The 24,198-nt window shown below is 37.1% G+C and overlaps 1 protein-coding gene across 1 annotated transcript in view; it reads left to right on the top strand.

The window, feature by feature from the left end:
• The first annotated feature begins 2,125 nt into the window (after nt 1-2,125).
• The window catches only part of LOC137268821 (uncharacterized), a 69,829-nt gene continuing 47,756 nt past the window's right edge, over nt 2,126-24,198 (top strand). Inside the window, exons 1-9 of the mRNA XM_067803384.1 lie at nt 2,126-2,129; nt 2,700-3,018; nt 3,715-3,920; nt 5,586-5,797; nt 6,873-7,176; nt 9,734-9,882; nt 11,626-11,818; nt 12,975-13,109; nt 20,023-20,111. Of these exons, the coding sequence (XP_067659485.1) occupies nt 2,126-2,129; nt 2,700-3,018; nt 3,715-3,920; nt 5,586-5,797; nt 6,873-7,176; nt 9,734-9,882; nt 11,626-11,818; nt 12,975-13,109; nt 20,023-20,111 (1,611 nt within the window). The remainder of the gene's footprint in view (nt 2,130-2,699; nt 3,019-3,714; nt 3,921-5,585; nt 5,798-6,872; nt 7,177-9,733; nt 9,883-11,625; nt 11,819-12,974; nt 13,110-20,022; nt 20,112-24,198) is intronic.

Below are 24,198 nucleotides of genomic sequence, written 5' to 3' on the forward strand. Positions count from 1 at the left end.
TTACCCTACACATGAAGAATAACATATAGCTAATGCCTTATAGAATGTCAAGTTCTTTTATGACATCAGAGGTGGAAATAATCCAGTTTTTTTTCTGTCAGGCAAGCAAATTTGTATATCAAGATGAACCGGTGTCCAATGGACTTTCCCATGTTAATTCTTTAAACATCAACAAGAATATCTGCTGGTATACTGGAAAAATTATCAGGGTATACTGTGATGGCCATCACGAAGATTGAGAAATTATTTTTCCAGTTAAATTGCAAAATTCATAAGATACAAAAGCTTGTAAATGATTAGGCATATCTTTTTATGTATTTCCCTTTTGTAATTTTTATAGTTAATGGCATTGCAGAAATTATTACCATAATTATCATGTAATTAGTTTTGCGAGTATATACTAGTATTATTGGCAACCTCGTTTTCACGTAATTCAGTGTTTTGAAATCTCTTTTAGGTAAGAAATATGTCAAAGATCGTAGCATGTTGTTTCAAGCATTATAATGTATTGCCATTCGTAAAATATCATCAGCTATTGCCATCACATTACGCTATTTGTTTAGAACACAGTTGTACTTCGTAAGAGTCAGTGTCAACAACGTCGCCTGTCAAAACGATCTTGTTTACATTTTCAAGCACTTTTGAATTGACCGCACTTTTTTGTTATATTTCCTTGTTCTAATCATCCAGTTTTGAAAACTGACTATCAGATATGGATTAATCTTACCTTGTCCTTCGACAAACTGTGACGTAATCCCTGTGACACTTAATAATTAACCATGCTTTGGTGAATTTGTGATCTTGGCCGTGCTACGTGTTTCGGTGACGCCCGCTGTTTTAACTTTGTGACAGCCAGCCTATGTCGCAATGGGGTTACACCTACTTTTGACTGAGGTTAGTGTTTTGCATTCTAAGGTTACATAATCTTGTGAATTATGAACAGAAGAACCCAGAATTGTATTTGATGATATGTCAGCTCATCTTGCAAAGCCGATGTTAATTCTGACAACGGGAACTATGTGATTCCCACTGTTGTATTCATATGCGATGTTCAGCATTATTATTCATGAACATGTTTTCTATAAATACGACCTCCAGTGCCACTGTCAGATTGTATGAGCGACTGAGTCATGTTGTTAAACATTGCATGTGTCAGATGAGCTCCAATTGCCTCCTGACATCTGTAATCTTCCTCTTTGAATTGTCCATCATAGTTCCCAGTCGACGTTGCTCGTTGTTATTGCGTCCCCCTGAGCAGGCAGCAAGGACGTAGCAGGATGTAGAGAGATGCAGTTGTTGATTTTATGGTATTGGAGGGCGTGCAATGAATTAATGACGCATAATTAATTGGTGGGTAAAAATAGTCATTATCGTACCAAATTACCTTCTGAGGTAATGTGTCTTCCAGGTAGTTCAGTGGTTTCATGTTGTGAAAGTAGATCCCTCAAAAGAATAAGGACGTAACGGGACGTAATATCTTGTGATTTGATTGGTCTAGAACTGACATGTGACCATTTTCTGGCACCTATAAATACGATGCGATCCAATATGGGTCATTCTGACTTTGGCAGTCTACAGGTCAGTCTTAACTAAGGGCAGATAATTCAGCCCGAAAGTTATCCTTGTCCTTACAATTATAGTAGCTGATGCTATAAATAGACTGCACCTTTCGAACACAGACACAAATTATTATCTTAATAACTGTCGAGTTATTCAGATTACCAAATAATTAAGCCATCACTATATATACCTAACAGTGACTACCACTGAAGCCATAGGTCATACTTTTATTGCCCTAACACTGGTCCATGCACATAAACCTTAAGCTTGAGAGGGATCTACTTAGTGAAAAAGAGCATTGTGCTGGATTATATTTATACCCATGAATAAACAGCTATTTATTCATTGAAAATAAGTGTTTGACTTTTCCTGAAAACAAGACTGACAAGGTTTATTGAAAGTTTGAGTCCCGGCCACCACAATACTAGTAATTTTAAAGTTATTTCCACTCCTGCAGACTATGGGACTGATGACATTTTTTGTCAAAATAGAATGCTTTATTAACGTCATATTGTTTTTGTTTTCAGTGTATTTATATTCATTACGAAAAAAACCCAAAAACATAATGGGTGAATACAATATCTATTTAATTTACAAATTGTGGCACTAAAATACTAATTTTTGCATCAGTTTTTGGCCCCAAAACAAACTGGGCTACAATAGGGTTGGCATCAGTGCAGCATCACATAAATTACTGATCATGGTCACAGAAATTGCTGATCATATCTGATGAAGCAGTTCGCAAAATGTGTATCGCAATATATATATTGTTTTGTGAAGTTTGAGTGGCAATATATGTGTGGATCTTATGAACCAGTTCGCAAAATGTGTACCCCAGTATATATATCGTTTTGTGAAGTTTGAATGGCTAGATACCTGTTTCAGCAGTTTTGTCGCCCAGTATCATTCCCCTAGCCCATTGTTACAAGCCACTTACTTGTACCTCTAACCCCTTGCCTGGCTGTTCTGTTAGCTGTGCTCACTCCACTCTAGTGGGATTAACTGGTTCATTAAGCAGCTGAATGTTCGTGTTTTAAGTAGACAAGGTGTAGGTGAATACCTGGACTGAGAGAAAGGGGAGTCAGGGCTGTTGTATCGCACACACCCTTAGTAACTGAACTGTATCTTGTTTATTTCAGTACTTGTTCATGGAGCTGTGGTCATCAATTTCCTTTCGGACCGGTCACCACCGAGCTCCATCCCAGCAGATGCCGAGAAGGTATACAGTGTACCGCTAAACCAGAGGATTAGTAAGCCAGTCGTGGCTGCCATCATGGACAATGGAGTGCAAGCACAAACAGGACCTTTGGCATCAGCTATTTTTTATGTGGAGACAATAGATGCAGTAACAGCAGCGACACCATCCACAACAGATCAGTGGAAGGCTGATGGTGGCAAATTATGTCAGTGGGCATACAATGTACGATACCCGTTAAGAATGGACAGAAGATTTTGTGTGTAAGTATGCAGTTTATCAGTATCTATATTATCCTTACAATGTAATGGCACTTCACTTATACATTAATAAACTGAGATGTCATGATGGCTGTGAATGATTGTTCCTGTCATGATAGTTATGCATGACTGTTTCCTTATATAACTATCACAACATTCAATACGTGAGATAACTGGTGTCTCTCATTTACCTAAACCTTCCTCTGGGACAGAAACAGTCCAGTTTAACGGAACTTGTATTATCCCTGTTTTCATCATACATTTATCAATTTTTAATATGTATGTGATCCATAAAGACACTTTGTATTATGTCAAGATGTATGTTTTCAATATCAATTTGTTTCATTTATGAGAATAATATCCTGTTCACAGTGGTTGAACTGATTAGTATTAAACCATTAGAACTCCACCAAGGTTGCAGAGCCCACCCATCTTTTGTACAAGCGAGTCAGTCAGTGAGTTTAGTTTTATGCCTCTTTTATCATCATTCCAGCAATATCACAGCAGGGGACACCAGGAAGGGTCTTACACATTGTGACCACATGGATGATCTTTGGTGTGGCAAGCAAGCGTAAAATGTACCCCACTGCCCACTGCAATATTCTTAGAGATGATTTCCTGGTGACCACTAAGCCTTTACTTTTAAGGTTTGAGCTGTAGCAAAGATTATTTGATTAGATAATGTTTGTTTCCTTTTAGATTTTCATGTGGAAATGCCACTGGACATGGCGCCACAGTTCTTGGACCTCTTCAAGCACACAGTGGACTTATGATTGCTGAGGCTATGTATCATCAACATGATGATTTAACAAAAATTCCAGCTAATAACAGAATCTACCGTTTTACATTGCATCTCCCAGATGGAACTACAGTAACCCAGGACACAAACCAATTCAAAATAACAGGTAAGTATCACAAGTCTTTTACAAATTCATGACTTTCCATACCTGAGAAGATCTGTTTCAACCCATGCTTATTGTGAGAGGTTTGTTGATCAGCCTTGCTGATTTTGTTGACATGTCACGGTATCCCGATTGTGTAGATCGATGCTTATGCTGTTGATCAGTTGATTGTCACCATATAGCTGGAATGTCGTTGAATGTGGTGTTAAATAACAAACTAGCCATCCATCTGTGACCAGTCTTTTTTTAATATCTTTATATTTTTCTGATCTTTTCATTCCTGGGCAATTTTTTTATTTGTTGTTGCTTTATTCACTGATGTGAATTTTGTTTATGTGTGTTTCCAGTATTGTCAGTATAAAAAGATCAGTAAAGAAGTTTTGTTTGGTAATTAAAATTCTTATTGTTGTGATACTGTGTGTATTTAAACATATTTCATTATTCTTGCACAGACTGATTGAAGCCTTTTGCTTCAGGGATAGGCACATCGACTTTTTGTGAGTCTGATATTAATAAAAACTAAATAATGTGTAGGGACAAGCTTCTATCTCAAATTCTAGTCATTTCAAACCACTTGTCTGAAATGAGGTGCACACTAGTTGAATGTGACCAATGGTGTTTACTGCAGTCTTACCTGCTATCCAAGGAAAACATGATATTGCAAAGTTTCCTTTTCAAAGTCCATTTATCTCCTGATAATAATGTCAGCACAACCAGATTTGGATACTCAACAGATGTTGTTGACACAGAGTACATGCTTTTAGTCATTGTTGTGCAAGTTACTCAAAATGAATTAGTTTACAATGACTTATAATGCATATTTGACATAATTATTCAGTTTGAGTTGAGTTCATCTTTTCCCTCTATTTGTTGTGCAGGGTTTTATATGTCGCATAATTCCTGCCTTAACTCAACAATTTTGTGAAATGTTCCCAAAATATTTTAATAGGAGTCAGGCTAATGTAACCTTGAACCCAATATATAGAGAATCTTACCCAAGTGTCTACTGACATCAGTTACATCAATATGTGCTGGTAAAGTAGCAAGTATCCAAGACTTGCAAAGGATATTTTTGCCTTTGTCTATGGGTGTTATTATAATTGATATCACTCAATAGATGCGAGGGTGAAATTCTGTGTATCATCAAAAAATCATTCTTCATTAGTTTTCAGTAAAACATGTACATCTTCGAACACAGTACTTCTAACTAGCATTAGACTTGCAGTGATGTCATGGCATTGTGACATCATCAAGTTTGTGACATAGCATTATCAGTGCATTGTAAATATTCTACTGTCAAAACGATATCAAATGATCTCACACAAGCGATATCTCCTGTGGAACACAGTTTAGGATGATAACTACACAATATTACACTGCATGAGATTACTTACAATCGACAGCAATATCACGAAAATTACGTTCACATACATTGATTTATTTAGAATTCTTAATAGAGTTATTTTATTGACAAATCATTTACAAATTTAGGTAATGTGTCCAAAAAACATTTACTTTGCATCAAACTTCCACTTTTCAAATCGTGATTGTGTATGATGATTTCAGTGTTACTGAAAGTCCATTGCAAAAGGCAGTGTATGACATCATTTCAGGTGATAATCAGCTCTAGAATTAATGTTTTATTCTTTATTTCTAACTTCATTTCAGTTCCTGCCAAGACTTTAGTCATAACTTCACAACCTCCAACAACCATCTCTGCAAACAGTCCATTTGCTGTCAGTGCTAAGATTGTTGACACAGGCGGTGCTACTGTTGCTACTGGACTTGACTCCACCGCGTTTGTCGACCTTCAAGTCTCATATGAATTCAAAAAGTTCTATCACTCTGTTGGAAAAGAAATGTTTCTTTATAGCACTGATGTGAGTAATTTTATTACTTATTCAAATTAACTAAACGCAATCCAAGAACATTTTAGCAACCAAGATTTCAAATGGCCAGTCTTTAAATCTAAACCATATATGACTTCATTCTGAATTCAGTAATTCAAATAAAGTTGCTTTCAAATGATCATATTTAAAAAAATGTGAAAAGTTTTAATTTTGAATTAATCAATGGTGAAAATATTGAAGTATTAAACAGGGATGGCAATTTTCCATGGATCTGCAGAAATCTGCAGATTTAAATGCAAATTAGTCCATCTTTCGATTCGTCCAAATCCAAGGAGAAAGTATTAGAGGTGGGGTGGGGGTGGGTAGGTGGGGTGGGGGTGGGTGGGTGAGGTCCTGCTTATCAACGTCAAGTAGCCACATCTGTGTCTCTTGGACTATCAATTTCAGAATTTTGTCTCCCATGAAATTGATAATAAAATCAGTAAACAAAGCCATGCTTCCACTTTTCTAATTGCTTTCTGACTAAAGCTAACACATGTTTGGATCACTTCGGTCAATAAGAATCATCAGTTCAGACATACACTAGTTAATACAAAATACTGGGGCTAATGACGTATGTGTCTTGCAGCAATTTATCTATAGAAATATGGTGAAAAGTTCAACCCATGATTAAAAATCATTCATTGATGATATTGATTAATAAGTGAGGAATATGTTCAGGTGGAAATGGCTTGAAAAAGTAAAAAGTTAAAATTGAAAAAAAAAAGCATTGAGGAAATATCAGAAAGTTCTGGCCAACATTGTAAAGCAGGGAATGCAATTTTTTCTGTGAATCTGTGGACTTAAATGCAAATCAGTCGATTCTGGACCCTGCCACCAGAACCCTCAGCTGATTTTCAATGGAAATCACTTTCACCTGTTGCCATCCCTGTTTAAATGAATCAAAAGTATTTTTTGTGATCAAGTCCTGAAGTGGACGAATGTTTTCTGAAATTATATTGTAGTGTATTTTACCTAAATAATCATATATTTTATTCCTGATGAAGCTATACCAGTTCTATATTCCTTAAAACCATATTTTACTTTCGATGATTTCTATTTTCAGGTTCGTATGGACAGTAGTGAAGCTATCACCCATGCAAGTACATATGACAGAATAATCCGAAAGAGGGCAGTTAATGGACTTGTCACTTTCAATGATATTAGAATCTTAGATGTACATGCAGCTGTCAGATTCAATTTGACAGTGACAATGGCACGCGACCCCTGGATCAGAACACCAAATGACTACACAGATCTGGCAAGCAAGTTCATCACGACTGCGTCAGATGGAGTATTGGTGTTTTCGATAAACATGTCGTACCCCCTTAGCAATGCAGTTGTTTTAAGCAACTACTTTGCTGTTACTGGTAAGTAACAGTTTGTCAGCAGTGACAGAAATTAATCTTGTTTTCAGACAGGCCCTTCAGGCCAGTAGACGCAAACAATTACTGGTCCAAGCTGTTTTCTACTGGCCCTGTTGAAAAAAATGATGCAGTAAGAATTTTATATTTTATATTAACCAACTGTAGTGAGGTAAACACACTTAAATGATTATGGTGAGGCTTTCTATGAGTTATCAGAAGAGGAGATATGGACAGTAGTCTTTCTGTCTTTATAATCAGCAATGACACATACCCTTGTTGCCCACTGGGCTACCAGTAGCGTGGTTCGAATTCGTCCAGACACACTTCTACTTGCCTCAGGCCTCGGAGCGAGTGTTAATTTCTAACATTGGTCAGAACATCTTCAAGGTACTTCTCTACCCACGACTTGTGTTTAAAGGGACTTTAGTTATGTTTTATTTTACCTTTAAACAGATTTAAAATTCTGTTACAACATAAATTGTGACAAGGATCCGTGATTGGTTAAAATGATAATGTGTTATTCCTTTATTTTATTTATTCTATTGATAGTTGCCTTTACACGTTTCACTAATTTTATGAAAAGACTTACCAAACAATAGACCGATCCAGTCTGTCAATCAAAGCTGGCGCATGCGTTGATTTCAGCCAATCAGCAGGCCGGGCGTGCATTGTGGATTTGTCAGACTTATTTTCGGGGTCAAACAAAGCCTCTGAAGAGATGTGCTTCGAATTATGCCATTCAGACTCTGTTATACATTGCTGCAATTTGATGAGTAGCTTCAACAAAACCATTTCAGTGAAGACAAAAAATAATTTGATGTGGATCAAGGAATGTGATAGGCCTCACGATCAGTCCATCAGCACCATCGTCCTCGAAACCTATGCCTGCTCGAAGTTGAGAATTCGTATGAATTTCCACACTTTTGCACATGTGCAAAACCATTACCAATTAGATGACAACAACTAGAATTTTAAGGCTTTGCAAGTGTTATAAACAATGATAATTTTTGTAACTACAAAATTGTTTTTGCTTAACGTTTTAGTCAACACTGGGCATTGATTCTGTAGATCACAAATCTGAAACGAGACAGGCGAGAAGGCTGTGACACAATGTAAACAAATCTGACAGCGATGTGATTTCGGTTAGGGACGACCAACATGGCAAAACGTGTTACATTAAAGAACAATGTGATGGATATGGTTGCCTTTGTTCTTACATATTCTTGAATTTGTCACACATTTTATGATGTTGTCCAGTTCCAAAAGCGCAATTTGAAGGGCTACTCTGCAGTACACTATCTGTTAATAGGTCAAAATATTTTATGAGTAATATTTTTTATTGAAAGGGACGGTGTAAGCAGATGCCTATCACGTATTATCTAAAATATGAAAAGCATTGAGTGTCTACAAAACCATGCCTTAAATATTTCGGAATTTCCATTATAGAGCTGTGGATCGATACAAAAACCATGAGAGAAGAATAGTGACTTTCTGGAATATTGGAAGAAATTAAATAATTTTGTATTTCTTACTAAGAGAATATTATTTCTTTTTAATTTTGGTACAACGTAAATTTGTTAAAATTGTTGTTACATTCTGTCAACTAATATGTATCAAAATTAGAGTTGTGACGATTAATCGATACGCAAGTTATCGCGATTCAAGAGCTGCACGATACGATACATCGATACGATTGTCATGTATCGATTCAACATGATACTTACATACTTAGTAGTCTACAAAAACACCATCTCCCCTTCTATTTAGATGTTCGCGGAAAATATTGCTATTGACATGCTCCGACTGAGATAATTTTCACAAATTTATTTTGTTATGTGTGCTAAAAAGCCAGTTGTGCCAATGTTGATCCCTGCTGTTCCATTTTTGGGGAAAACACTACTTTACTGACACATGCTAAACATTTTTAATAAAATGTCTTTCTTGATGACATGTTTTATGTTTCTTGGGAGAAGAATACCTTCCCTGAAATGATAACATAACAACTCATTATTTCAAGTACTTTTATTTTTCTGTATACAAGGACAAAATATCGTGATGCGTATCGTATCGAATGTATCGTACTACCAGTATCGTGATACCTATCGTATCGTGGCATGAGCATATCGTCACAACTCTAATCAAAATCAGTCTAAGTAAACTTATCCCCAGTACTTTTCGTTACTTTCCACTACTGGTGTTTGAGTGTAACGAAACACACTGAGACTAAGTTTACTTAGACTGATCAAAAATAAAATATGTATGACTTTACATGTCATTCACAAACTACGGATACCAAAGTACCACAAGCAGAATTCATCAACAATGTTCTCAGTCACGTACGTTTTGCTGGTGGTGACGCCATTGTTATTAGTCAGAGGTTGCCCCCCTTAACATCAAAAGTGAAGTGGGCGGGGCTTATTGGCCCGGACTGGATGGTCTATTATGTGCTTGGTAGATAATTAGATTTCTGTTAGGTAGTAGATCTGCATTTGTGATGAATTGTTTTACTTCATGAAATAACATTCTGATTGAATGAGATCATGACTCTTGTCATTTCCAGCACAAGTTGCCACTCAACTGGTTTTGCTGACCCCAACTGCAAACATAAAAACCAGTGTTGGTGCAAACTTTCCAATTATTGAAGAGCTGAAAGTTGAAGTGAGAGATTCAAGTGGAAAAAGAATATACTCAGGACCAGACTCAAGCCTGGTAATTTCATATATTTTATGTGAATCCTTCACTGTCAGAACTGCCATCTATTCGGTGACCATATTCTACTATTTAAATTCTAATTTTCAGTCAGCAAGTCATGAAAAGCTAAAATTAGTCTGGTAAACATCTCGTCTATCTTGTCGCCTTAGTTGATGTTTGCAAACAAGGATAGTTTGGACCAGCGTAGAGAAGGTATTTACGAGAACTAGGTGGTGCATTTATGGCATTATGGTGAGCAAACCCATTTGGTTTATGAGAGTTTGAGCAGATGTAGGCTAGTGCACGGGTAGCACAAATGGTTATTGCACTGTTGTCTGCTAAGCAGCCTATACGCATATGTTGAGTGGACGCATGTGTGATTGATGAGCGCGAGAACAGGACATCATGTGCCTGAGTATATTATTATGCTTGCAACAGGACTTTTGAGTTCTTGACGATGATTATGCTGACAACACATGGAATTTAGGTATAAACCAAACTCTGCCTTCTTTTCATGCATGTGCAGTGCATGAAAAATGGAACATGAAATTGATTCTGCGTGTAGCTGCTTACACCTTGCTTTTAAGACTCTCACAGTGTTCATGAATGGTGTTTCAAAGTAACAGGACATTGGGTCCTGTAAGTTTCAGATGTCAGTTTGACCCACTAAATATTCACAGGACCCATAGAATATAATAAAACACATATTTCAGATTTAACATTTCTTATAATTAGAACTGAAATTATTAACATTATGAAATAACAAAGATAAAATTTATAAACAGCAAACTAGTGTCAGATGCCACAAATAACAACTTCAGACAAGGTCATTGTGAAATATTCAGTCAGACACAGGGACTGGCAGGTTGGTGACTTCGATCTGACCGGTTGGTGTAGCAAGTCACTACGCCTTGCTACACTACACTACACTTGACAACCTGGGGCCCTTTTACTCACAATGGTAACTGCCAGTGGGTGGCACTCATACATGCTAATACAGGTCAGTTGTGAGGTCAGTGCTCAACTCATCCTTGTTTAACGCAACATATGTCATATACTCATTCCATATGAAAATGCACCACTCACGAAATCTGGAATAGCTCCACGGATTGATACGTGAAGTATATGCTTATGATGCATTTGAGATAATGAATGATTTAAGAAGACATGTAAAGATCATTAAATTTCATTCACGATAATGTTAATGCGAGAGAGGCTTAACTGGTGTAGGGGTCAAACAGGAAAGTCAGTAACGGGTGTGACCACCATTTGCATTGACACATGCGGTGCATTGTCGTCACCTGGAGTTGATCAGTCTGTGGAGAGTGTTCTGAGGGATAGCATTCCACTCTTGAACAAGGGCAACCTCAAGTTCTTGGATGTTGTCCATCTGGCGTTGACGTGAAAGACGTCCAATTTCATCCCATAAGTGATCGATAGAGGAGAGATTTGATTTGCATATGACCACTTTCTAAATGGCGTCGTGTAATCATCCTTGTTTGCCAGTAAGTGTCTTCATGAAAACACCAGCTTTTATTGAATTCATGTTGAGTTTTGTAGACATTTTGCTTGTTGACCATGAGTTATCCTGAAATACCCAAATTGTCTCCCTCTTGTTAATAGGTCTTGTGCTGTAGAAAACTTTGATCTTTGCTGAAAATGTACAAAAGATTGTATATGGTACTTTCTTTGCACAGTCATTCAGATACATGCCACACCAGTTATGTCTTATTCCGTAAAGTTATTCACTCTCTTTTGCAGTCTGCGACTACAGTGGCTACACCATCAACTGCATGTTTGTCAGTAGATGCTAATTTCCAGACAACTGATGGCCAGGGCATATTTGTTGGATCTGTTTGTGAACCCATCACTGGAGTAACTCTACACTTTAAGGTGACAACAGCTGCTTCAAGTACCCTGGTTTCAACAGCAACTCCTAGTTTGACCATCACTTGTAAGTTATCAGCTTGAAGCCCCAAAATATAATTTGTTTGGTTCGTTATCTAATGCTGCACCAGCAATATTCCAGCCATTTGGTTTGTTAATAATTGAGTCTGGACCAGACAGTCCAGTGATCAACATCATGAGCATGTACCTACACGAATGGGATACGAGCAAGAACACCCGATCATGTTGAGTGTCCTCTGATCATAAGCATGGGTTGCTGAAAATAAATTTTATGCTGGATTTTCACTTGTTACAATACAGCTGGATTATTGTTGAATGGCATCAAATAACATGCACTCATTGCTCTTTCATTCATTATTTTCTGTTTCAAAGTATATCCATATTAATGAATATATTGGGTGCGTTGCAAGCCGGAAATCATTTACGTAAGCAAATGAATCACCTATTCTGGGCTTGAAGCCTTTCTCTTCGAAAAATGGTGGGGCGATTTACCGTTTGCTTGGCCCTCATAAAGAACATATTAGAAAGTCTTGATGACGAGTGATGAATTTATTATTGTCGATGTGTAAGGAATAACAATCAGTGCCCCAGCTGGCACACAAAACATTTATTGACGAGGACTGGACAAGACAGAAGTCAAAATGAGACTAATGCACACCTGTAGCACGGACGACACGCTTACAATACTCTCATCTGTTTGAATCACCGTGTCACGTGTCATGCATTGGTATCACACTTATTAAGGGAACCATCTGTACATTTCACAGATGACATCATTGAACCTGGGGAACAAACTGAGGATGCTGGGATGTAAGCTGTCTTTGCCGATTAGGCAGTCGAACCGTTCTTATTCAGCAGTCGAATTCAAATTTCTCTGAGCCACCATTTTGGTTTGAGAACAAAGTGGCCTCATCCAGCGATTGGTGTGATTGCAAGTGATTTGCACTCCGTTGTCAGGCAAATTGTTGTACATTGCATGCTAGCGATTGGTCATTTACAATGTACCCATTATTATGTTTAGTTAACTTCCTTGTTTAATTGTTTGATAAAAAACATGTTTTTGTTGATGATTGTAAAATATAAGTCATGTTTTGACTGGTTCTTGTTTAAGCTGCCACTTGCATGTTACTTTCAAACATTAGCATGGAACTTGCAAAATGTTTGTATTTATGAACTAATTAGTGTGATGTGTTTTGTTTCAGCTGATATCCACATCGCATCGTACATAGACAACTACCACTCAGGGTCAAGCTCAGATGTGCAGCCTCATGTGGAATCTTTCATTCAGTTTGCAGTGAACGATATAAACAATGATATCTTCCCGGGAATACTTGCAAGTGAGTTGACAAAATGCACAGTCTATGTAAACTTAGTCACAGTATTATTTGTTACACTGCTGTACTGAGTCTAACAAAGCCTAGTAGAGGGTTGCGTCAGTCAGCTTTCTTAATTGTGCAATCAGAACACAGCTTACTAAAATGCAAAAAATGACAACTGCACATACCTTTCAAACTTTTACCTTGAACAAGTTTGTACCCAAACAATTCCGAATGTTATTTTCTGTATGATCGCTTCCAAGCGATACACATGGAGACATCACAACAACACTGTTCATTCTAGTCTTAAGAAAATGTGGGCCCATGGCCCACCTGTCCGCAGTTATATGGGCCATTTAGAAAATAGTGTGAGTCATGTCAACTTGCTGTGACTTGTTAGACATACAATGCCTAGTAGTTACTCATTTGAGTACACGTACATGTGCAATATCTTATATGTACCAGTACAGGTGCAGTCAACAATTTGCACAAAAGAAATGAAACCAGGTGCTGCTCAGCATTTATTTAAAAGTTAGAATTAATTCAGAATAGATTTTGAAAACAGCACTGCAACACTAAAACAACAGTTTTCTCAATGGTATGTAACACAAGTCCAAGGGAAAGTGACAGTCAGGAAGGTTGAGGACAATATATTTGTCTGAATGTTGAGGAAACTATTAAGTGTAACATGTGTTCAGTTGATTTTGAGAATTAAGAACTGACATTACCTGACTGAAAGGCTGTGATTGTCATTTTTCATTGATAAGGATTGACTTTTATTCTCTACTTCGACTGATGATATGTGATCTGTAGATTTGGCATGTTTTCTGGGCATTCTGGTGTGATAATTGACTGTCATTCCCTGTAAACTCAATATTCATACACATCGTAAACCGCATACAATTTGCCTCTTTATCAAATTATACACTGGTAAAGAGTAAAGTTGCAACCACGTATTTGAAAAACGTGGACACACAGTCCTGGCATTTCTTCTCACACTCGTCATCTTTTCGGATGTAATTGTCACGGTTGGTTGTGCTCTCTATAGCATCATCATGACACTTTCCCAACACCACAAAAAAAAAAAAAAAAAAAAAAAAATCCCCTAAAGGATCACCTAGTTAGAGCTACTCTGACCTAACCTAGACAACTACCTCAAATCAGCGGACAGACTGTCAATATGTGTGACAAGGTAAGTTGCAAAATCTGCAAAACGCTCACAGATAGTGACAACTTCACAAGATCTGTCACTAAAAAGGTCTTCAATAAAAAAAGCTGTACTTGCCAGTCTTACTTGCAAATGTTGTACGAAACAATATGTTGGTGAAACTAAAGCTGTTTCAGAATCTGATTATGTTGATATCACCCACAAGTGCAACAAACAGGTGGCACTTCACTTCAACTCGGAACATCATGGCAAAAATGATATAAAATTTGACGTAATCACACAACTCAGAGAACACACCCATACTCTGAACAAACTATAAAAAAAAAAGAGATTTCTTGAATTACGGTGGATTTTTGAGGTCCATACATTCCAGCTGCAAGGACTCAATGACAGGATTGTAGGCTGAAATATACCTATAGCCATTTCTTTAGCCATTTTATTTCTGATATAACCAGCCGCAATCCTTGTGGACAGTCATGGCACCCAGTCTTCAATATGGCAGACACTCTCTATTATCTACCATGTTATCCCCTACACAACGCCAGAAATCCTCAAATGCCCTTGGTAACCACTACATCAAGCAATCTGATGTTCTGCCATGACATCACAAACAACACACAACGTCACACACGTCCAACATGGAAAGCATAAAGTACATTTGCGCTTTATGTCCGACCACATTCTCTAGGAAGGATGCTTTAACCAGGCATGTAAACAACAAGCACAGCAATGTTTGTCATGCCTGTAGAATATGTGCCAGAAACTACCGTTGTAAGGACGACTGCATGACGCACTTTCGACACGCCCATGGCTCCAAACTTGAGGCACTGGAAAACTGGGAAAAGGTAGACCCCACTAACAAAGATGCCAAACTGACATATGCCACTAAAGTCACCGCCCATACACCATACATTGGAAACACCCAGCCAGTGAGGAAGCAGTGTACATCGAATCAACCCCAGTCCCACCTCTTAGCAGTTGGTCACACATTATCGACGAGAACGAACTGATCACTAACCTTGGGCTGTCATCCAACCCCAAGTTCGGGAAGACACACCTAACCGTATCCGCCCTGGGGAGCCAGGATATACCGCCCTTAAAGCAGTGCAATTGGGCATATCTTCCAAGAGTACCAGCAAGTACAACCTGGAGCAACACATGAGGACATTCTTAGAACTTCCATGCTACTGAAAGTAATTGAATAAGTGAAAAGAAAGTTTTGGGGACCACCATCAAGTAAGCCATGGCGCCTTAGTACCAAAAGTCTACTTATGCAACATCTTTGTATCATATTATTAATCCAATATCCATAAATTATATAGAGTACCTTTATATTTAGTATTGTTATTTTTTCCCCAGTTATCCGGTGTTCATGAATAGTGTCTGACCCTCTGACAAATCTGGCATATTTGCCAATGGTCAGACAGAAGTCCCCAACCTGCTGGCCCCAGTATCTGACTGAATATATCACAATGACTTTTTCTGAAGTTGTTATTTGTGGCATGTGACACTTGTTCACTGTTTATAAATTTATGTTAATAATGTTTTTCATTATATAGTGTTAATAAGTTCAATGCCAATCATGACAGATGTTAAAATAAATTTTATTGTGTGGGTCCTGTGAATTTTCAGTGGGTCACACAGACATCTGAAACTTATAGGACCCAATGTCCTGTTACTTAGAAACACCATTCGTGAACACTGGTTATCACTCTGATAACTTGGGACCCGGACTCTCCCCTCTGGAGAGCCTTCCCCAGTCTAATTAAAACACAAACTCTGAGTTTTACTCACACTTTATGCGTACAATATTTTATGTATAAATACACCAACCTCTACACAATTGTTAAATATTCCACTCTAACAACAGTGTCTCAAAATCAAACAGTTCTCTAACAATTGTGAACCGGAATCAAAACATCACAAATCCCCTGAGTGATTAGTCAGATTACTGAGCTATTAGTCCGAATACACAGCAAAACAACACTGCCACATACCATGGGGAATCCCCCATAGGCAAGCTGTGCAGTCATGGTAAGAGAACGTTCTTGTGGCATCACCAACAATACTACCATGGAGATTCTTATCTATATAAAGGCATGACACCCACTGTATCTCTGTCTGACGAGTACATGCGGTACGAAATGCTTAACCAATCTCTAACCACCGGTAGAATCTACTATTGATGACTTTGGTAACATAATGATCCTTGTTCTCAATAAACACATGGGAAAAAAGAGTTTGATATACAACAGCCAGTAAATTTTAAGTGAGACGGTGACCTATTTCTAGTTGTCCTTATGGATGAGATGTGGAGCAACATGCTGAACTATCCTATGTGTTAGTTTATGATTTCAAGTCGTTCATTTTGAGTTCAGCTCACATGAATTTGAAGATTATGTCATTCAGCAAACATATGCTGTAGTAGCCGTCGGTAATTTGCTTACGGTCGCAATCGATGAACATCTTGTTGCTCCTGATGTTGGTCCATGTTGTCACGGGGAGCAGTTGATATCGCAGAGTGCGACTGTGAGTTGATATGATGTGTTATCGATCGTGTTCAGCAGTTACATGGACTCACTGCTAATTATTCCTGGAAGTGTTGCATACATATTGAATGATTCTGGCAGAATCAGTTCAACTTTGGTGTGCAACATGGGATGCTGCATGACTTTAGACAACATTTGTTGAGACTTGCTCAGTTGGTCCGTGTTCACGTTTCATTTCTACTACCAGATCACATGCATCATGAGATTGGCACACTGCTTCCGCAGAACACCCCCAGAGCGGAAGGTCAATTTATTCATGATCCGGCAAGGTGACAAGTATCACTGGGCATCGATAAAGAGTTTTTGCAGATTGTTGTCCGATTCATCAAAATACTGTAGAAAGAATACACTTTTGTGAATGGTTCTTGCATGGCTTCACGATAGTCTATGCTGGAATCACAGCAGGAGTATTCCTGCAACGAGGGAAAGATCGCCGTCAGAATTGACATGCCCAACAAAAAGGATAACATCTTAATATTTGTCAACCACAAATATCAAATGGTCATGCCTTATGTCATCTACGCAAACTTTGAAGTCCTCATAAAAAATGTCAACACCTTTGCTCAATACTTGGGAAAAAAGTTTCATGCTCAAAATGCAATGCCTATGGTTTAGGTTACATGGTTGTTCAATGTGATGAGTAAATGAACACTCCCGTTGCATACAAGTACACAGGTGCTGTTCACAGCGCATGCAACTTGAAGCTTAAAATCAATCTCCAAATCATAAAAATCCCTGTTGTGTTACAATTCTCACTTGATCATGTAGTCCATTCCTAAGGGCTAACATGCATCCCAAACAACGTGGAAAAATACATCATCTTGTTTGATGGTCTGAAATTCATAGTTAGCATTTAGCTCCTGCTGTCATCTCAAGACAGTCTAATCAATGCCAACAACCTGGATGACTTCGAAATCACCAAACGATACACCAACAATTGACTCGTCCTCTTCTGCTGATGAAGGGCATGTATTGGTACGAATACATGGATGGCTGTACCAGGGTGAGATGTCATTACCTACCATTGACCGCTTTTACAGCAACTTGACCAACGACCATCACAGAACATGGCCTAAATGTGTGGGACGACTAGGCTGCAAGAACTTGGGTGACTACCATGTCCAGTACTTGAAAACAGACATACTGCAGGATTTGCATGGCCGTCAAGTGGTGTGTGAAGGTCAACAAGAAGTATGTGGAAGGTCACGACCCCAAGCAGCCTGGACTGGACTATGAGTCAGTATCTACGCACTGGGGGATTCGAATGGGTATCCCCGTCCGGTACGAAGGCCAATAGCATTGCTTCGGATTTGAACAAAGGCTACATACTTCATGTTGACCTAGAATATCCCATGGAATTACATGAATCACACAACAGACATCTGCTTGCTCACAAACAATTAATGCTGAACCCAAAATGGATATCTGAATATCAACATATGTTGCTGGGGTTAAAATAAGTTCACCTATGTCAAAAAACTTGTACCAACCTTGATGAATATGAAAAATACATTGTCAAACTGTATTTATTGCTGGGAACAAAACTCATGAAAATTCAAAGGGTGCTCAGATTCAATCAAAGTCCTTAGATGGAGCCCTACATAAGAAAAAACACATATTTATGACAGCTGGCCATCAGTGATTTTCAAAAGACTCTGTACAAGCTCATGAACAACTGGGAGTTCGGCAAGACAATAGAAATTTGAGAAAATGTTTGAATGTGAAGCTAATCCGGATTCCCTGTTGATTGAAATTCACTCCAAGGATGTGTATTAGGACATCAAAAAAACATGCACCTGTACCAGACCAGCCACTATCCAGAAGACCAGCCGATGCATGACATCATCAACAAGAAAATGCTTGGCAAGGTAAAGGACGAATGCACAGGCACACCAATCGCAGAATACATCAGGTTGATAGAACATGCAAACTCCCAAGCTTCACTGGCATGGCAAAAAGGACTCAAATGTACAAGCATGTGCAAGTTGTAAACCTGTGCAAACATAGATGCTGGTTCTGACGAGGAAGATGGCAGCTGCAAGAACAGTGATAAAGACGAAAGTTGTGGGGTTAAATTACTGTAAATCACGAAATTTTTGCGAGTGGCCACCAACAGACGTTTTTACGTCACGTCATTTTTGCGACTTGTCGAATTCTCAAAACATAGTTTAGTTTGACAGTTTCAAAGCTTACTTGCATCTGAAAGTTTTATCTGAAGTAAATCCAATCACATTTTAAAGTTTGCTGCTAATCTTGAACACCATTCAGTGGAGTACTTCTGCATGTATGCAATCAGTGATGTTTTCCTAAAAACAACACTTGCTGCATTGGCCAGATAAGCTTAAAACAGTTCAAAGGGATTAGATTAAATGGAATGACTCAAATAAATTGTCACTGATGAAGGACCAGTTTAGTCAGTGTTGGCGAAGCTGTTGATCTCCAGATAAGTGTTATGAAATGTGTGTTGCGTGGTTGGTGCCTGTCTGGACTATCGAACGTACTGATTGAGTGACTTTTGTTCAGGTATCCATTTTTTGACATGTGACAGTCACACTTGGGTACGAGTAATGCTAATTAAGTAATTAGACATTTGCTTAATATATGTATTGTCTAGATCTATTGTTAATCATATGAACTAGTGAATAATAATGCGATGATAGGACAGGTTGTTTGCTGATTATTCATTGCATTCTAGCAGCAAATTGCGTTATGATATTTTTGCGAGCTCAAGTCATTTGCAATTTTCGCAAAATTATCATGCTTGCAAAAATTTAATGATTTACAGTATCTGCATAGTTACTGTCATTAAATTGATTTTTATTCAGTTATTGTTGTGTAGCTTCATTAAATGATCATCTACATTGTAATTATCCATCACTGATTGTATATATGTTAGAGAGAACATTTCTCCTTGGTTTTGGTAGACAATGGAAAACCATCAGGGTCAGGAAATCCCTCCCCATCTGGTTTTACATTGTCAACAAAAACCTCAGAGGCGTGTTTTCTGCTATACATAAAATTGAAACAATGATAATGCTACACAGAACAAGGTGAATGTTTCTGTTACTCAAATCATGGTATTTCTCATCCAAATGTTAAATCATGTTCTGTTATGTTTTAATATTTCCTGGTCTTAATGAATATTAAACCATTTTGTATAACTTAATTACTGTACTGTTTCAAACTGTATTAATTCATGACTAACTCCTGTTTGCAGATCGAACTCTACATCTGCAGCCATTTAATACTTGGAATGATATCACCTCTACTGTCAAAACCTACAGACAAATGATTGATGCAGGAAAGGTAATTAAGTCTATCTGGTCAACACCTTTCTGAATTGTTGTTCAGTGTCAGTTGTAACTGTATTCATAGTGTAAATTTTGTCAAGATATTTGGAAGGGATTGTGCATATTAACAAGATCACATTTTGATAACTATCATGATAAGGCCTAACCAGTTTTGTTTCTTGTTTTACGGATCCGTCTGTCATATTTTTTTAAGGGTGAGAAAAAAATAAAATAGTAATATTTTGATAGGCCAAAAATGTAAACTTACAAGAAAATTTTGAAAAGGTTGTTATTGTAATTGCCCAAAGTAGAATGCTCTTCGTATGTGGGAGGAATATTATTTTGGTGATTTTTTTTCCCCTCCTGCCTTTAGGTTTTCTGAGGACAAAACTCCATAAAACAAGAAATAAAGCCATAAACAATAAATAACATTTCTCATAGCATCCATACCTGCTATACTGTAGCATAGGAAGTAGGAATGCTACGAGAAAAGTTACAAGACCTTAGGCTTACAAGAGTTTTGTGAAAGGGGACCCTGACCTTGTTCGTCATGCAAGTCCTTAATAGTTAAAATTCCTTTGTTGCCCCAGTGTCTGATTTGGTTTCTTAAAGTTATATTAGTTGGGATAAAATTTTATTTTTGTTTTTATCTTCAATGGTGTTTTTAGTACAGTAGTCATTCCATGCTTTCAATACATCTCTCCAAAACCTATTTTCGATTTCAACAATATTATGGAAGTTAGTGCCATACTTCAGTACATCTTTCACCAGATAGTTGCATGGATTACTTACATTTGCTTTTATGATATATAGTCTAAACTGTATGGAGAGTTTCATGGCATTAGCAAAGGTTTTAATTTCAGTCATGCATAACCCCCCTTATTTATAATCTTTTTTTCAAAACGCTCCTTTTGATTTTGTCAATTTTATTATCCCAGATAAATCTGAAAATATTCTCTCAAGGAAAGTAATAACTTCATCTGATGGGTTAGGTAAAGTATTAAGGATATGCACCAACCTTGAAAGAGCTAATGTTTTAATAACAGTAATTTTGCCAAGCAATGTCGGTTTTCTTTTTTGCCACGATGCTAGTAATCTATTAGTATCTTCTGATCTTTTCCTTGTGTTGATAGCCCACAGATCATTGAAGTCAGAAAGTAAATTTAATTCCTAAAACTTCAAATTCTTTTCTTTGCTATTCCATATTCCAGTCTTGACGAAGTATGTCTCTGCCTCCAGCTTTAGAGCCAGTCCAGATTGCCTTAGTCTTATCTACATTTTTTCTTAACCCTGAACCCTGACATATTGTAGAAAGTGTTAATGGGCATTCTTTTTGAATTTATGTTCCCTTCATTAATCCGCTAGGTGCGCTGATTGGGATGGTCCAAGCTTAAACTGACAGCGCATGTCGTATGCGTAAGGTTTTTATTACACTTGGCGACACTTAACCAGTATAGCTTTCACCTTCACCGGTAACATTTATGCCTGTGCATGAAAGGATATCTTTTCCCTTTTATGATTATATATCAAGTGTTATGTCTAGAAATATTTATTCCATGATTCTATGATACACCTGGGATAGGCATGACTGCTTTCATTGCAAGTATAAATCGCAAAATAGCAGTTCGAAGCGAGGCAGTGGAATAAGCTGATCGTTATCAGGTCATGTTTTGTTGTCTTGTTGATGTTTTGCAGTCAGTAATTTAAGTCTGGCACTAGATGTCTCCGTATCACACATTTTAAACTGCAGTGTATTTTCATTGTATATGCAATCAAATCGTCTTAATATTACGGCTGATATGGCTGCATTCATGGAATTCACTACGGTGGGGGAGTTGACGCAGTGTGCAAAATGTGAAACACTGAAAGTCTTGTTATGTTGATTTCATTGGGTCGTTCATGATGGGATTCAGATTTCTGACAACACAGATATTTAGCAGGTACAGAGGAAAGTGAGAAACAATGGCCAAGTAATTGTAAAATAACAGTAGCAGACGAATTATGTCTATCATTGCCTACATGTAGCCAACTTTCAAATGCAGGGTAACTAAAATCTACTTTTAATTATGTCTGTAACGGTTTGTGATGCATGATATATAAATTCACTATAACGATAAATAATACATATAAATATTGCAAATTCCTAGCATGATTGCATTTTAATTATCCTCAATTAAGGGTATAAATTAAAAAGTTTTAATAAAGGAAATAGGAAAAGGAAATATTGATTTATTAAATATACTGTTTCAGACACAGAAGAAGCAAAACTACTATTAGGTTAAGTACATATTCAAGGGCACTTTCCAAAATGTATTTTTCGCTACACAACTAAACAATAAATATATTCATATTGATAATATATTTAAATCGCTTTTATAATAAATGGTACTGTTAAGTGCTGTCAGCATCAAATGGTTTACATTTTCCTGCAGTGTCTACATACATCTTGTCTTCACAATGATCAGATTATTATAATAGTCATGAAAAAGCTCATATTCTATTTTTCAGACTTCGCTCTTTATGTGTTGTTGCATTAAATTGATTTTTCAAATTGTAACACAAATATATCAATAAATTTAATATCTTTTCCCACTTTACATTGTATCTGCACTGTACAATGTTGTAATTCTATGTGATTCTTTGTATGCTGGTGCATGTGTACCGTATTATTACATTACACATGCATGACTTTATTCAGTCATTGTGCATTTTACTGTTAAATAAATACTGTTAATAATATAAATAAATGCATCAGCACATCTTCGAATTCATATAATAATTGTGGGGTTAAATTTGAATTTATATCATTTAAAACATATATCTGATTTTTAAGATATTTTCTGTGTTAATTCCTAACAAACAGACATAACGTAAAGTTTTCTTTAAGAACTGTTGAATGAAAATCAGAAAGTCAGATAGTTAAAGTTAGATAGTATATTGTCTGTCATGGGAAATATTTCATCAGCTTAATGTTACCAAAGCAAGAAAAATATGAAATATAATTCTATCATACACATCTGCTTGGGTGGTCAGAAATATGTGTTGTTTGTTGAGAGAAATCTCAGTAAATGACTATTTATATTAAGAGCTTTAAGTTAAACTTTTAAAAGAAATGACTAAAAAAATTCACATATGTAACAGGACTCACAACACTGACTGGTGGACATATTTTACAAAGGGTAAATATTTTATTTCAAGCTGTGATGACTGGTGTTATTGTTTCTGTTGCTTTAATAATAGGTGTATGGCACTTGTATAAGTATACATAAAAATATACAGTAGTGTCAGAATTTAAAACCAAAATGGATTCAGATTAGTGAGGAACTACTGCTCAAAACATAATATATATATATTTGTAACTAACTGTTACATTCAATGCAGAATTTCTTTTTTCAAAAAATTGTCAGGGATGTGTAATAATCCCAGATTCTCTGGGGAATACTCGTTCTCCGGAGTTGTATCTATGATATTTTTACATTGAGATCGATGGTAATATAGGAACTATTTGTAAGATGTTAATGTGGCAGTAGTTAAAGAATTACCATTGGAAATAACATGAGGGCAGAAAACATGTTCTGTCATAGGAAATGCCGTGACAATATACCAACTTTCAGTTCGTACTGCATTTAGAAATTAAACGATGCCTGCCTAAACTAAAAATCAAAGCAAAACATATGTCAGTTACAGTCTTTTCATCGTAAACGGTCGCTTTTTCAATGAAGGTGACCATGGCAACGCATTTGCTGGTCTCTACATGTAGCAAGTTGTCGCAGCGCACTTTGAGTCGGGAACCAAACCGGAAGCGAGAGGTTGGACCGTCGCTTATATCATTTCAAAAGGAGAGTTATTGCCCCTTGCTACAAAAAGATTGCCCATTGCATTGATCGTAGCTTATATCCTCAGAGCTTTATCAAACTTGGTAAACATGTTCGGCATGTCCACCACGATCCCTAGATGTGCCTTATGGGGGTTACACCAGTGTGTGAATTTTTGTGTGTGTTTACATGGCAACAAATTTGAGCTTGACTGAATTTGGTGATAGAGTTCTTTTCTAGAGCAGAACTGTAAAGCCTACAGTTACCTTCCACTTTGCCATATGCACA

This window comes from Haliotis asinina, chromosome 16 (genome assembly GCF_037392515.1).
Source record: "Haliotis asinina isolate JCU_RB_2024 chromosome 16, JCU_Hal_asi_v2, whole genome shotgun sequence".
Lineage (NCBI taxonomy): Eukaryota > Metazoa > Mollusca > Gastropoda > Lepetellida > Haliotidae > Haliotis > Haliotis asinina.